The 14,492-nt window shown below is 48.0% G+C and overlaps 4 protein-coding genes across 4 annotated transcripts; 2 read left to right on the top strand and 2 right to left on the bottom strand.

Moving 5' to 3' along the window:
- Positions 1-298: 298 nt before the first annotated feature.
- GGS25DRAFT_517239 (uncharacterized protein) lies at positions 299-3,571 on the top strand (the record flags this gene model as incomplete). The annotated part of the gene is made up of 1 exon (XM_049263351.1): positions 299-3,571. One exon carries the CDS (start codon positions 299-301, stop codon positions 3,569-3,571), a length of 3,273 nt encoding a protein of 1,090 aa, XP_049121728.1.
- Positions 3,572-6,052: 2,481 nt separating this feature from the next.
- On the bottom strand, positions 6,053-7,947 carry GGS25DRAFT_471474 (PRTase-like protein). The gene has a single exon (XM_049259353.1). The coding sequence runs from the start codon at positions 7,873-7,875 to the stop codon at positions 6,685-6,687; it is 1,191 nt and encodes a 396-aa protein (XP_049121727.1). The 5' UTR covers positions 7,876-7,947; the 3' UTR covers positions 6,053-6,684.
- Positions 7,948-9,135: 1,188 nt separating this feature from the next.
- GGS25DRAFT_517237 (XPG domain containing-domain-containing protein) lies at positions 9,136-11,039 on the top strand (the record flags this gene model as incomplete). Its single annotated transcript, XM_049263350.1, has 2 exons — positions 9,136-9,362; positions 9,437-11,039. 2 exons carry the CDS (start codon positions 9,136-9,138, stop codon positions 11,037-11,039), a joined length of 1,830 nt encoding a protein of 609 aa, XP_049121726.1.
- A 1,609-nt stretch (positions 11,040-12,648) lies between these two features.
- On the bottom strand, positions 12,649-14,440 carry GGS25DRAFT_517236 (Bicupin, oxalate decarboxylase/oxidase; the record flags this gene model as incomplete). The annotated part of the gene is made up of 4 exons (XM_049263349.1): positions 12,649-13,251; positions 13,390-13,684; positions 13,778-14,314; positions 14,373-14,440. The coding sequence occupies 4 exons, from the start codon at positions 14,438-14,440 to the stop codon at positions 12,649-12,651; spliced, it is 1,503 nt and encodes a 500-aa protein (XP_049121725.1).
- Between the last annotated feature and the right edge of the window lie 52 nt (positions 14,441-14,492).

The following is a 14,492-nucleotide window of genomic DNA, read 5'->3' as shown; positions in this document are numbered from 1 at the left end:
CCAGGAACAATTCAATCTCGCTTCACTCTACTTCTTAAAAAAGAACTAGCGTGTCTCCTGGGAGATGGAAATTCTGTCGGTGGAATAGTATTCACAACAACTCATTAACTACCTACATATTATGGTTATTGGTTTTCAACTTTACCACCACAAACGCTGTCGGCGCACAAGTCACGTTCTGTAGAGTCTGCTTGGTATCGCCACAATTCTCATACTCATCTTACTACTATCGCAATATCACAACCCCTGATATTTTACCCAAAGTGGATATTGACTGTGCCCTTCACAACATTACACTATGTCGACCTCTACAGTCGGCGCTGGTGAGCTTGAAGACCACCTGCGCACGCTCATTCTCAACAATGCCGATCCAGTTCCAGGCACTTCTACACAAGTCAACAACCAACCTTTAGAAGACCAACCCATAGCTAGTGAAAAATGTCAGGAGGCCGGGCAACCTGCAACTCGACCTCAAGGCCCTGCAAAAGGTGGTAAGAAACGTCCGAATCAGGCCCAGCGTCGTCAAATGCAGGCCCAGTTGTCTATACCCGTCGATACAAGACCATCCCCGCCTCATGATGAAAGACATCACCCGAATACCCACCAGCACAGGAACCAGCATTCTACATGGCATAATGGCGAACAACATACATCTCGTCCTCATGCAAATACGTATCATTCCGGATTTCAGGATCGTGCTTCTACAACCAATAATCTTCCGTTCTCACATCAGCGACGTCAAGGCGGATCTAGTCAGTCCCAAATATCTACACCAAACCATCAGTCGCCCTGGAGACAACACCAACACCAACAACATCATAACAGTGATTCATTCTCAAAGGGTGTCAACCTTGTTTCCGCAGATTCTTTTCCAGCACGCTCTCGACGGCCTTCACAGCCTGCCCTCTACAACCCCGGTGGCCAACGCCAGCTTCTATTCAGTCCAGAGCAACTCATGAACCAATCTGATCTCTTGGATAGACTATGTCACTCCGTAGTTTCAGGCGCTGAAATTGCGCCGAATGAGATTGCTGAGAAGGAAAACTTTCGATTCCAAATTGAAGCAATCTGCCGCGAGGTTATCAGCCGACATGAGATCGAAATTATGGGATCACCGACTTTCCAGCCTTATACTGTCCAACTCAAGTGTTTTGGAAGCCTTTCGTCCGGGTTTGCGACCAAAGCGTCTGACATGGACCTTGGTCTCCTTTCTCCCATGTCGCATTTCTCCCCAGACTCTTCAAACTCGCCAATTCCACGTCTTGTTGAGAAGGCATTACTTGATCATGGGTTTGGCGCGCGTCTTCTTACACGTACGCGAGTGCCAATCATCAAGCTCTGCGAAAAACCTACCGAAAAACTTCACAGAGATCTTGTTGAAGCGCGGTCCAAGTGGGAGACGGGATTTGCAGATGATGGCCATGAAATAGTAGACGATGTTATAGAAGACCAAGACACTCCCGAGGTAACCGCTACCGCTATTGTTGCCGAAGTTGATCATTCGCTGCCGGGGATTCAACATGGAAATTCCCAGCCAATGGGTGGCCCTGTAGACAGATCATATGAGGCTCAGCTTGCTTCATTGAAACAATCAGAAACACAGTCCCTGATGGCTTATTATGGAAATGCCAAACGACTTTTACGTCGATTGAATAGCCGTGATGTTACGATTTCCAACGCGACAGATCTTAAGTCTGCAGACTACAAGGTTCTTGGTGATATCTCTGGCGCCTTTATTAACGGACTCTATGATGCAGACTTGAGAAGCCGATTATTGTCATATCCGTCCGTCCACTCTAGTGATATATCGGATCCACCTAATCTTCGGTCACTCTCAGGCGTCCTCATGATTGTGGAGGGTGAGAAGCTCGTGATGCTGTGGGAATCTCAAGTAAAAGGAGAAGGCAACCCCAAGCTAAGACATGGCTCCGAAAGCGTAATCCAAAGCTGGAAGAATTTCCAGAACCGGAGGCTATTTGGTAAAGATCCGCTTCTGTTCAACCGCGACGTTCACGTAGCTGTTGAACGACTTCGCCAAATCCCGCTGGTTCAACTTGTACAGCTTAAGCAAGATGCTTACGAGTCACCAACACAATACTACTTGAGGGTATCCAAGATCGCAACTGATCTCGGTAGTGCGAATTCATCCTCAAGCCCCGCCATTTCGGCACAGGCAATCCAATACTATATCTCGGGTATTCGCGACAAGGTGGTTCGAGAACAAATACAGGATTTTGCGACCTCATCCGGGGTGCAGAGTCTGAGGACCATTGCCAGAAAGCACAAAACGCTTCATCTTATTACAGACTACGAGAGGGCAATCGATAAAAATCTTTACTGTACAACTGATTTGCCAATCATCAAGGAATATATATCCATACTGAGAGACAATTTCGTGCAGCGAGGGCCAAGCACGGATGAACACATTGTGAACGTGTTTGATTTCACAGTCGCAGTCACTGAGAGCAATCTTGGGATTGTTGACAAAATAAAGCAACTCCCTGACCCATCCAAGCTTTCACCAAATCAACCAAGGGATCGTTATCATGACAATCTAGAGTTCCCCAAAAATGGGATTGGCGTTCAATGTGATATCAACTTCTCGGCACACCTAGCCCTCCAGAACACCGCACTCCTACGTTGTTACTCCTACACCGATCCTCGGGTTCGGCCAATGGTCCTCTTTGTGAAACATTGGGCCAAGGCACGAGCTATCAACACTCCTTACCGCGGAACCCTAAGCAGCTATGGTTATGTTCTTATGGTCTTACACTACCTAGTCAACATCGCGGAACCATTCGTATGTCCCAATCTCCAGCATCTTGCACCTCCCGACCCAAACCTACCAGCGGAGGCCTTGGAGGGTCTCACAACTTGCAAGGGACGCAACGTTCGATTTTGGAGAGACGAGCAAGAGATCCAGAGGCTGGCTGCTCAAGGCCAACTCAATCAGAACCAGGAGTCCCTTGGCTCACTTCTACGGGGCTTCTTCGAATATTATGCGCAAAATAATATGATGAGCACCACCCATAAGCGTGGTTTCGACTGGGGCCGAGACGTATTGAGTTTACAAACTCTCGGAGGACTACTTTCAAAGCAAGAGAAAGGCTGGATAGGAGCGAAGACGGTCATACAGCCCGAAACAGGTGGCTCCCTCAACCCAGTTGAGAGCGAGGCCAACAACAACATCACCGGACAACAAGCCACGACCAATAATACACAGCCTAAGCAACCCTCGTCACCCAACGAAGCCCCCATAACGCCGATAGGCCAGCAAGCAAAACCCAAGGAGTTCAAGGAGGTGCGCTACCGCTACCTCTTCGCCATCGAAGACCCCTTCGAGCTCGAGCACAACGTCGCGCGCACCGTGACCCACAACGGCATCGTCTCCATCCGCGACGAGTTCCGCCGCGCCTGGCGCATCATCAGACAAGCTGGCAAGACGGGCCAGGTCGCCGAGGACCTGCTCCAGGACGTCGAGGCTGAGCACGATAGGGTGGAGAAGCTAAGGTTTACGGAGCTGCTGGAGGAGATTCATGGGCCTCGTACCAATGTCAATGCCAATGTCTAGTCAATCAAAGTCTCATAGCTGGCCATATCTCTCCCTTTCTCCCGCCCCCCCCCCCCAACCAAATCTCTATCTCTCTTACATACACAAAGTCTGCGTACAAATTCAGCTGTAACTGATTCCTTTGGTGTCCTTTGGCATTCGTGTTCTGTATTCTGTATACTGTTCACTGGGAACATCATCGTGTTGGAGTACGTTAGGATAGGGTAGCATAGGATAGGTGGTCACATGCACGAAAAAAAAGAAAAGAAAAAGGAATTGGTTGATATTTGGATTGTTTTCGTGTGTTGTGTTGTGTATTGTGTTGTTATGTAGTAACAAATGAAGCGGAATTCGATAGGTATAGCAGATGTCGCTCACACCTAGTACTCTGTAATTAATTGGCCTTCACCCTCATTGCCATTGTCATTGCTGCCATCGTCATCACCGTCAGTGTTGATATCTGAGTCGACTAAACTGCCTACTAACCCTAAGCTAGATATCTGCCCTGCCCCTCTTGATATCTGCCTAAGCTACATAGGTGGGTTTTTCAGTTCCTTCCTTCCTTCCTGTCCTTAAGATTTCTGCTGCAGAAACAGGATGGAATGTGTATGTATCTGGAACGCAGGAAACTCTGTACACCCCTTAATACCTATGTATTGTACCTAGCCTGGATAGGAGAAGAACTACCGATGTATCTCAGTCACCTACCTAGGTACAGTAGGTGGGCACACATTAATGGACTCTGCCCAGCATTGACTACCTAATGCCTCACGCACGCGATTGATCACAAATCACACAAAAGACGTAGTTTGATTAATCAATTCACTGTGTATTTATTATTCACTAAACACTTGATTTATCATATGTACCTAGTAGGTAGTAACCGGGCGTCTGAACAAGTACAATACAATGCAATAAGAATATGGCACATGTGAAGCTACTGCTCCCGAGACACTTGTTTAAAAAAAAGTAGGTACCATAGCGTGAAAGTACGTGTGGAGTAAATAATTTACAACCTTAAATGATTTAAAAATAGGACATTATTTCAAAGGTTTGAAGTACCTTCCCACCTTATTTCTTAGGGTAGGTACAAGTGTCAATTGTTTGATCATTTCGATCAAACAAAAGATGGCAATCATTTGAATTTTGTAAATCAAACACCATAATTTAGGCTGAATAATAGCATTATATGCAATTATTTCATATTTTGCAATCATTTCTTATATAAATCCAGGAAGAACCCAATCCCGGTATCCACTTTTATATTTTCTTTAATATTTTTTGGCCAACACCACCTTTTCTTTTTTTTTTCAACACTACAACACACTCTTTTTCAAAAAAATTTTCTTCAACACCACAACACATCACCATCTTCAATAACCACCTTCAATAACCACCTTCAATCACCACCTTCAATCACCACCTTCATCAAAACACCACAACACATCACCAAAACACAACACCACCTTCAATAACCATCTTCAATCACCACCTTCAATAACCACCTTCAATCACCACCTTCAATAACCACCTTCAATAACCACCTTCAATCACCACCTTCAATCACCACCTTCATCAAAACACCACAACACATCACCAAAACACAACACCACCTTCAATAACCATCTTCAATCACCACCTTCAATAACCATCTTCAATCACCACCTTCAATAACCACCTTCAATAACCACCTTCAATAACCACCTTCAATAACCACCTTCATCAAAACACCACAACACATCACCAAAACACAACACCACCTTCAATAACCATCTTCAATCACCACCTTCAATAACCATCTTCAATCACCACCTTCAATAACCACCTTCAATAACCACCTTCAATAACCACCTTCAATAACCACCTTCAATAACCACCTTCAATAACCACCTTCAATAACCATCTTCACCACCACCTTCAATCACCACCTTCAATAACCATCTTCAATAACCACCTTCAACAAAACACCACAACACATCACCAGAACACAACACCACCACCACCTTCAATCACCACCTTCATCACCACCTTCATCACCACCACAACACATTACTTTTTTCAGGTACGTACATCCTTACCTTATAAGAAAAGAATCTCTACTAACTTTTACCATTTCAACAAATTTTCTTAGGTACCTACTTTTCACTAAAATCAATGGTTAGTTCAATCTTTCAATTCCTACATGTATGAATATAACAATCAAATAATACTAATAAAAAAACTTAGAAGATTTTTTACATCGATCAAAACGATACTTAGCGGATGGACCAGGTCCTATTGATCAATAGGTGGGTATCCTAATTGGATAGGTGAAGCTGTTGTTATTGTCTATATATATGTATGGTGTAAGGTATGTATAAGATGGAAAGTGGAAGTGGTGGATATGTACATATAATCCAATAATACTTGAATAAAGAAATAATGTCCCAATTAAAAATAATTTCCAAATTTGAATTGATTTCCAAATGTAAATAATGTCTCAACATAAATGATTTCCAATTGTAAATGATTGCCAATTGTAAATGATTGCCAATTGTAAATGAATGAAAATTAAGTCATGAACATGAGTTATTTCCAGCCATTTCCTGGGGGCCAATTATTTCCGCCACTCATACTTTCACGCTATGGTACCTTATAAGGTACTGTAAGAATTTTGAATTGTCCGTAGTTTTCTCTTGCCAAACACTCAGCGTCCAGATGGACCTGGTAATAAATACCCGAGTGGCTAGCCTTCTAGCAACGTATTGCCCCAAAAGGGACGGTTTGATCTGCCAACGTTCCGTTCAGAGGCTTGTCCTAGAGGGACCTTAAGCCCTGGCTATCTGAGGATAGCACCGCTGGGGGGGGTAGAGGGGAGGGGAAGGGGGGATATAAAAAGGGAGCAAATTCAGCCACACCATGAAAGCATACGACTCCATTGCAAAAAGACATACCCATCGTGCCAATCTTATAGTGGTATCTGATGTAATTCCGTAACACTGATCCTAATTCCGAAAAACCATGCAGCCTTATTCCGCCTCATCCCAGACGCCAGTACCGATATCCGCGGTCTCACCTGTCGGTTTTTCTCATAAAGTGTACATACTGCAAGTCATAGCAGAATTATTCATAATAATCGTAACATTCCTGGCTGTCTAATCCGCCATATGCTGAAACAAGGGCGATATCGATTCGCCATAGTGGTTTCTTCGAATGGCTTCGGACAATAAAAAGGAGAGGTCTAGGATGACCAACTTACTTGCGTTTTTGGCCCTGCGATCAGCTATTGGGAAGCTGTTGGTTACGATGATCTGATCGATACAATCGCAAGCCTGCAGCTGTTCGAGACAATCCGCCCCGAACACCCCATGGGTGGCCATACAATACACTTTCTTTGCTTTGCCTCGTTTGACTACCGTCTCGGCCGCGGCAATCCAGGAACCGGCCTTGTCAATCATATCGTCCACGATCAATACTGGGCGGTCCTTAACGTTGCCCACTAATGTGATCATGTGCTCGATTTTGGGATCTCGAAGTTTCTCTTCCTCCTCATCTGAGGATGCTTCAGCGTCACCCGAGCCGCCAAGGGCATGAGGTTCAGGTGCGAAGAAAGAAGACGCGTGAGACATAGCCATAGGATCGTCATCGCCGCCATGGTAAGACTGACCACCGTCCGCACTGGCATCTGATTGGGCTGGGGACTGGAAGTCGTCGGCCACCACATGACCTTGAACTAGTCTTCCGTGAGTTACTTCGGCCGCACGTGCATCGTTATACACATGCGGGTCGTCGGTATTCTCCTCCTCGTCTTTTAGCTCTTCGATGGGAGAGGTTTGAGAGGGTGTATAGGCATGTGTGTACGGCGAACGCGCGAGGCTGTTAGTCCGCAGCGGTGGGCCGTTAGCACGCCTAGGAGAACCTTGGGACTCGCTCATAATACGTGAAGACCTCGCCGAGCCATTGCCATCCGAGTCTCTATCTTCTGAGACATTTCTCGAATGATGATTCCCATTAAGACAGGCCGGAGGGTTTTCCCATCCATCAAGCTGGTTCATAATCAAGCTTGCTGACATGTTAGGTGCACGCTTGCGATCTGTAGTAACCAGCCCAAAGTTGAGCTTCAATGCGTCAGCCAACGAAGTCACCCTCTTGGTTCCACCGGCGTTTTTGGACACGCAAACGGCTTCCTTCCAATTAGGAACGTTCATTCGAATCCATCGCGCAATGAGAGGTTCGGCATGCAGGTTGTCGACAGGACACTTGAAGAAGCCTTGCATTTGAGAGGCATGGAGATCAACAGTAATGACGTGCTTAACTCCGGCCACATGGAGCAGGTTTGCTAGCATCCGAGCGGTGATAGCTCCCCGATGGGATTTCTTCTTGGACTGCCGACTGTATGGAAAGTAGGGCAGGACGGCTGACAGGGGAATGTGGCAATTAGCATGTAGATACTCCTTGACCAGGTCTGGCTATGGTCCAAGATCTTTTTCAGTGTAGCTCTGAAGAACTCACCAGTAATCTTGTTGGCAGAACCACCCTTGCAGGCCGAGATCATGATAAGTAGCTCCATGATGGTATCATTGATGGTAGGACTTCCGGATTGTACGATGAAGACATCTTTGTCTCGAACGCTGGTCAGGATTCGGACACTTGTTTCGCCCTATAGGTTGTGATTGAAGGTCAGTTTGTCAGTTCTGCCGTTACGACATGGGAGTATTTTTCTTCTTTTCTTCCCTCTACCGCCATTACATTGAGTAGCAAAGTCATAGGATAACTTACATTTGAAAATTGAGACAAGTCGGCCTCGGCCGGAGCCATGCCCAAGTTCCCACATATCTTACCTGTGAGAGCTGGGCACGACGTGCCCGAAAATACCAAGGTGCCTCTCATTTCTGTGAATGGTGAAAAAAAGGAAGAAAAGTTTTGGTGGAAGAGGAAAAGGTGATGATTTTATGTGGGTCACAGAGAAAACCAAGGGACTTGACTTGATAAGCAACAATTGATATGCAAGGTACGTAGGTACCTACATACCACACTGGCAGTTGGCAGTTGCCTTATACATGTGGGTCCTGACGACGGAACTTGCCCTGAGCGCATGACCTAATCGAGGTGGGAAGTCACAGCTCAATTGATCGTTTGATTTTGACAGTGGTTACCTATGTAGTATTTGTACAGGCGGGGATAGTTTCATGGTACCTAAGGTAAGTGCAACGTCGAAATCAATGTTCCTACTAATACTTCAAGGTTCTCTTCAATTAACTGGCATTCACTACCAACCTAGTACATATAGGCGGCTCATGCCCATTCTGCCGCCTGCAGTAATCATTCGTGTGGCGTTGACTACCTAGGTACCTAAACTCCCACCGTGGACGTACCGTACCTATTAAATCTTTCGTTACACCTGGCACTAGATTTTAGGGTTGGCTTATGTACTTCCAAGGTTGACTAAAATTGATTTATTTACTTATTTATTTTTTATTTACATCCAATAGTATTATGCGTCTCTCAATTCGACTGACCATAAACCACCTACAAAGTGGCCCTGGAGATACCTACTTTTAGGCAGGTATGCCACCTAGAAAGATATCATCTCGTGCCCATTCACTATGGGTATTCGAGGCCTTAATCAGGCGGTACAGCGTTATGGCGTCTTCTCGCCCCTGAGTGGTGATACCGTTGTTATTGATGGCCCTGCTCTTGTTCATCGCATCTCCGATACCTGTATAAAACAACGACCTCCTGGAAGTGGGTTCCTATGTCATCCTGGGTACTCTCTCCTTAGCCGCATGGTTATAAGTTGGCTTAATGAGTTGAAGAGCCATAACGTCAATGTGTAAGTCACAGTCTACATTTAATAGAATACTTCAACCAAGGGCTGATGGCTAATACGTAATATTCAATATGAAGGCGGAGGATATATTTTGATGGTTACTTGCCTCCAAGTAAATGGGATGTAAGACAGGAGCGGCTTCTCCAACTATCAGAGCATATGAAGACATTGAAATCTTCTCAACCTTCTGGGTCACCTAGGACGCCAGAAAGCGCGTTCAGCACCCTTGAGGATGGTCTGACCTTCACGAAACTGAATGGTCACTTCCACTCTAACATATTGCCGAAGCCCCCTTTCATCATTCCCGCCGTTCTTGAGGCCTTGAAGCACAATCAAGTCTGGGGCCCTCTAGTCTCGGTCGTGCCTGGGGAAGCTGATGTGTTCTGTGCACAAGACATCCGGGAAAATGGTGGTACTTTACTAACAAACGATTCCGACTTGCTCATACAGGATCTTGGAGCAACGGGGTGTGTATCATTCTTCTGGGATATTGTCCCGGTAAGCCCTTCCTCTAAGGGGCTCGGCATGACATCATGCAAATTGTCGCTTCGTGAGATCAATGATCGATTAGGCTTGACCAATATTGGGGGTCTCCGTCGCGTCGTCTTCGAGAAAGAGAAAGGCAGAATGAGGTTTAGTAAGGCCTTCCAATACGCTCGAGATAGCCATGAAGACACGCTGAATTCTTTGGAGTACCAGAGCTTCATAAAAGAGCTTGAGTTGAAGGTATATATACCAAACGAACATCCGGTACTTGGCGTTCTCTCTAGCCTCGACCCTAGGATATCAGAGGTTGTCGTTCAGGCTTTGCTTCTAGAAGACCCAGGAGTGGAGTCTTTAACGTCCGACACAAAAACATCACGAGGTCCAGAGACATTATCAATTTTTCTACCAATATTAATAGAGGATCGCGATAAGAAAAGCACGTGGACAGTAAGCACAAATGTTCGGCAAATCGCGTACAGCATGCTTCAAAAGTTTATGCGCTATAAAACGAGCAATATTATCGAGTACCGCACATTAGACCCATCAACAACGTTGGCTGGCCGGAAAATTGAGATTCCTGATCTAGAAGAGATGATCAACGGTTGTGCTCAGTTACTACTTACATTGGACAAGTTATCACGAGGTTTGCCGTCTCCAGACATGCAATGGTTTGCGTTTGCAGTGTATCAGGACTTTGAGTGGTCCACGTCAGAAGAGCGTTCGCCTCTAGCAGCCACGCTCATCGGTGAGATAACGAGGCAACCTGAAAATACAGAAGAGTACTCGTGGGCCTTAATACACTTTACCGCTCAAGTCCAAGCGTGCCTTTACTCACTTAGATTAGCGAAGCAAATCTTGGACGTTGTTCGATTTCTGGGTCAAGATCTTCCAAGACTAGTCCAAGAATTGCACAACCGTCTCGCATCACTTCCTCTCATTGATGCCTGGCCTGCCGTGGAACAGGTTTTTGATCAGCTATCCGAGTTTAGCAATGTGGGTGGATTCGAAACAATCACGAGTATCCTTGGAATCCCCAGCATCAAAACGACAGAACTTCTCTCACGACACACGTCAGGAAGGGAGAAAAGGAAGCAAGACAATGAAATGAGTTCCCGGAAAGCACGCCAGAAATATGTTAAGAGGTCACCTTCTATCAACCCCTTCGCTGTTCTCAGTGAAGCAAGTCAAGATTGATACCAGAGAAGGCTTCATAGGGCTTCGTGATGAACGACCGACCATGATTTCTTTGGTATATCAATGACACAGTTCAATACCTACCCAAGTGGAAAGTGCCTAGGTAGTCGCACAATTCTTGAGGGTTGCGTTCACTTATATGATAGAGCAATGGGTTATTATGTGGCTCCTGATGCCAACAACACATCTTACGCCAAGGTGATAAAAGTCATACCCAATATCTTGAGAATCGGGAACTTAGATACCTGCTCAAGTCGGTCAGGGTTCTTTCTATCTTGAGCTATTGCATCTACCATCATAGGCACATATGAAATATGATAGACTACGGCACAGCCCATGTCAGCTCGGACAACTAAGATGTCCGAGGTCTTTAGAGCTCATCTTATTAGTCACCTGAGCGCGCAACTAGGTCGTGAATGGTGGGGTTCGGACAAGGCACTACCCCGATTTCATAGGCATCTATGATTGGCTATAGTCATAGGAGTCTTTCGTATAGAAGAGACCTCCCATCTCACCAACACATCGCACTATTCCGAGTTCAGATAAGGTTCCCCCCCAGCGGATATGAGCTGGTAAAGAGACATTACTTCTGCAGCAACCGCTGAAGAGTCGCTAGTAGGTTGGTATGGCTGTAACTCTTTTGCGATAGCTTTACAAAATTCTAACCTGACCTGCCCAAAAAGGGTATACCCACAGCCGAGCTGCTAAATCTCCTCGTCTGAGGGACGTTTGGCTAGATAGGTGTCGACGTATGACCGTATTTCCTTGGATAGGCAATCGACTTGTTGGGCGAGGCCGTAAAAGCTTTGCAAAATCTACCTAGAGAGACTGCAAACAAAGGGGTAGGAGGACGTACGGCCCAAGAAGCCTTACGGGTAATAGTATGCCCCTAATACCCTCGTAGCACCACCCGTTATTTCCTCTTGACTAATCACTTCCCTAGGTTATAGCACTTATGGCATGTTCCTAAACTACGGTGTCCGTCTTCCTATCCTGGAGCTTTCATCATCATCATCATCATCCACTGCTGCAGCTGCACATCGGGATCCTGGCCGTCGCTGACTTCACGCACTGGGCCGCTCTCTTCTCAACTATTGCGGAGACCGAGCCCCCGCGGATGGGCCGCCGTGTTCGATACGAGTGGGTGGGATGCCCAAATATGGAATCTGGCGACGTATCCGGTGACGTCGCTGGCTGTCAAGTTTGCGACTTCGGCGGGAGTGTTTGGTGAGATTTAAGGGGCAAATGGTTGTTTTTGCGCGGCATCACTTTTCCTTCTGCCACCTGTGTGACCTAGGTTAGGTTAGGTATGTAGTTAGTAAGCTTGATGTAAACCGGTGGCGGCCGAGAGTTTATAGGTACTGAATGAAGATTGGTATCTGAAAGTCTTGGATGAAGGAGGTAATAAATTAAAAAGTTTCCAACGTCTATGTGTAAATATCGTACTATCATTCCCCAATATTAAACAAACAAACAAACGACCAGCCAGCCAATCATCTCCTAATAACCTGACCATCTACACCACACATGTCCCAGATTCCTCCCCCCTCCCCCCTTATCTCTTATTCGCCAACCTCCACTCTCGCACCCTCCCCCCCTTTTTTTTTCTTTAATTCTTCCCATCACCACCACCAGCGAGCGCAGTCATATTCGAGTTCCCCGGTTTAATCAGCGTCTTCTCCCTCGGCAAGGCATCCAGGACCTTGTCGGACAGATTCAGGGTGTCCTTGACGACCTGGCGCGGCGTGAGCGCGAGCCACTGGGCGGCGCTGACGTCGGCGAACCTGTCCGCGAGCAGCACCTCGAGGAAGACGACGTCCTCGTCGCCCGTGTTCTCGACGTAGTGGCCCGCGGCCCGCTGTATGTACCCGACGTCCCCCGCGGTGAAGTCGAAGGTCTGCGAGGCGGCGGGCGCGCCGTACACGGTGATGCGCGCCGCGCCCTGCAGGAAGTAGCTCCACTCGTCGCTGGCGGTGTGCCAGTGGACCTCGCGCATGGCGCCCGGCGAGAGCACGACGAGGGCGGCGGAGAAGTGCGAGGCGATGGGGAAGGTGGCGGGGTCGAGGATCTTGACGGTGCCGCCGGGGGTCGTGTGGGGGGCTTGCTGCGACCAGTGGTAGGTGTACCCCGTTGACCCCCACAGGGACCCGGCGGAGGGGGAGGTGATGTTTTGGAGGGTTATGTTGGAGGGGGCGGGGGTGCCGTTGAAGATCTTGGGGGGGTTGGGTTAGTTATGTTATGAGCTACCTATGGTGTACTTGATCTGCATTCCAAAGGCGTGCGAACGGAGAGAAAGGAGAAGAAAAAAAGGAAAAAAAAAAAAAAAAGGGGGGGGGGATAGACAACTCACGTATTTCTCATCCTGCGGAATATCATCAAGCTCGCTGACATCGGTCTCAAGGTCCTTGGCCCAGACGGACTTGGGCGTGCGCAGGAGCATCTCGGTGGCGAGGAAGGTGTTGGACTCGGAGAAGGTGCCGCTGTCGAACACGAGCAGGAACTCGCAGCCGTCGTGCAGCGCCTGCAGGCTGTGGGGCACCCCCTGCGGGAAGAACCACACGTCGCCCGCAGTCACGTCGTCGACGAAGGTCGCGCCGTTCTCGTCCATGGCTGCGACGCGGACTGAGCCCTTTAGGACTAGGGCCCTGGTGGGGTGTTTGTGGTTAGCGTAGGTGGTCTTTATTATATATCTACCAAGAGCAGGCACTCTCTCTCCAAAGGAAGGAAGTAACACTCACCATTCACCAGCCGTATGCCAATGCAGCTCCCGATACGCATTCGGCGCAAGCCGCATATCGACCCCCGCCATCGCCGACGCCACGGGGAGGTTATCCTGGTTCTGCTGCCTCGTCCACCCCGACTCCTTGCCCGTGCCGAACAGGTTCCGGCTCAGGCCCAGGGGCCACATGGACTGCGGCACCGTGCCCTGGTCCGTCTCGGGCGGCGCGTAGATGTCCGGGTTCAGCCTCTCGTACTCGTACGTCCGCGGGCCCGGGTCCGTGTTGCCCCGGTCGCCCCGGATCGGCTGCGGCCCGTTCGGGTACGTCGCGCTCTCGAAGTCGAGGTACAGCCCCAGCTTGCCGTCCGCTTCTTGGCCGTTCACTAGCTCCGGGTCTGCGACGGCGGCAGAGTCGCCCCCGGATACGGGTGGCCGCGACGCGATGCCGCCTTGCAGGTTGGTCGACCCCCGCAGGTCGCCTACGGGGGCGCCGGAGTAGGTGGGGATGGGCGGGTCGACGCCACCGACGCTGCCCGTGTTTTCCTCGTACGTCATCCTGCGGTGTGTATTAGCGTGATGTCAACTGGTGCTTCGGTAGGTAGTAAAATGCTCACTGGGGCGCTGGAAGGCCGAGGGCCAAGCGGACGAGTCCAGCACTCAGAAGACTGCTTGAGTATCTCATCTTGACAGACAATCGCTATTTCTATAATTGACTGATTAAATTCCAAGGTCCT

The sequence above is a fragment of the Hypoxylon fragiforme genome, assembly GCF_022984875.1.
Source record: "Hypoxylon fragiforme strain CBS 206.31 chromosome Unknown GGS25scaffold_1, whole genome shotgun sequence".
Taxonomy (NCBI): Eukaryota; Fungi; Ascomycota; class Sordariomycetes; order Xylariales; family Hypoxylaceae; genus Hypoxylon; species Hypoxylon fragiforme.
The sequence above is the reverse complement of the archived record's forward strand: the minus strand, read 5'-3'. Positions and strand labels throughout refer to the sequence as shown.

What these genes read in the sequence shown, in the direction of transcription:
- GGS25DRAFT_471474 (XM_049259353.1), bottom strand. Translation starts at nt 7,875, where the DNA reads ATGCTAGCAAACCTGCTCCATGTGGCCGGAGTTAAGCACGTCATTACT.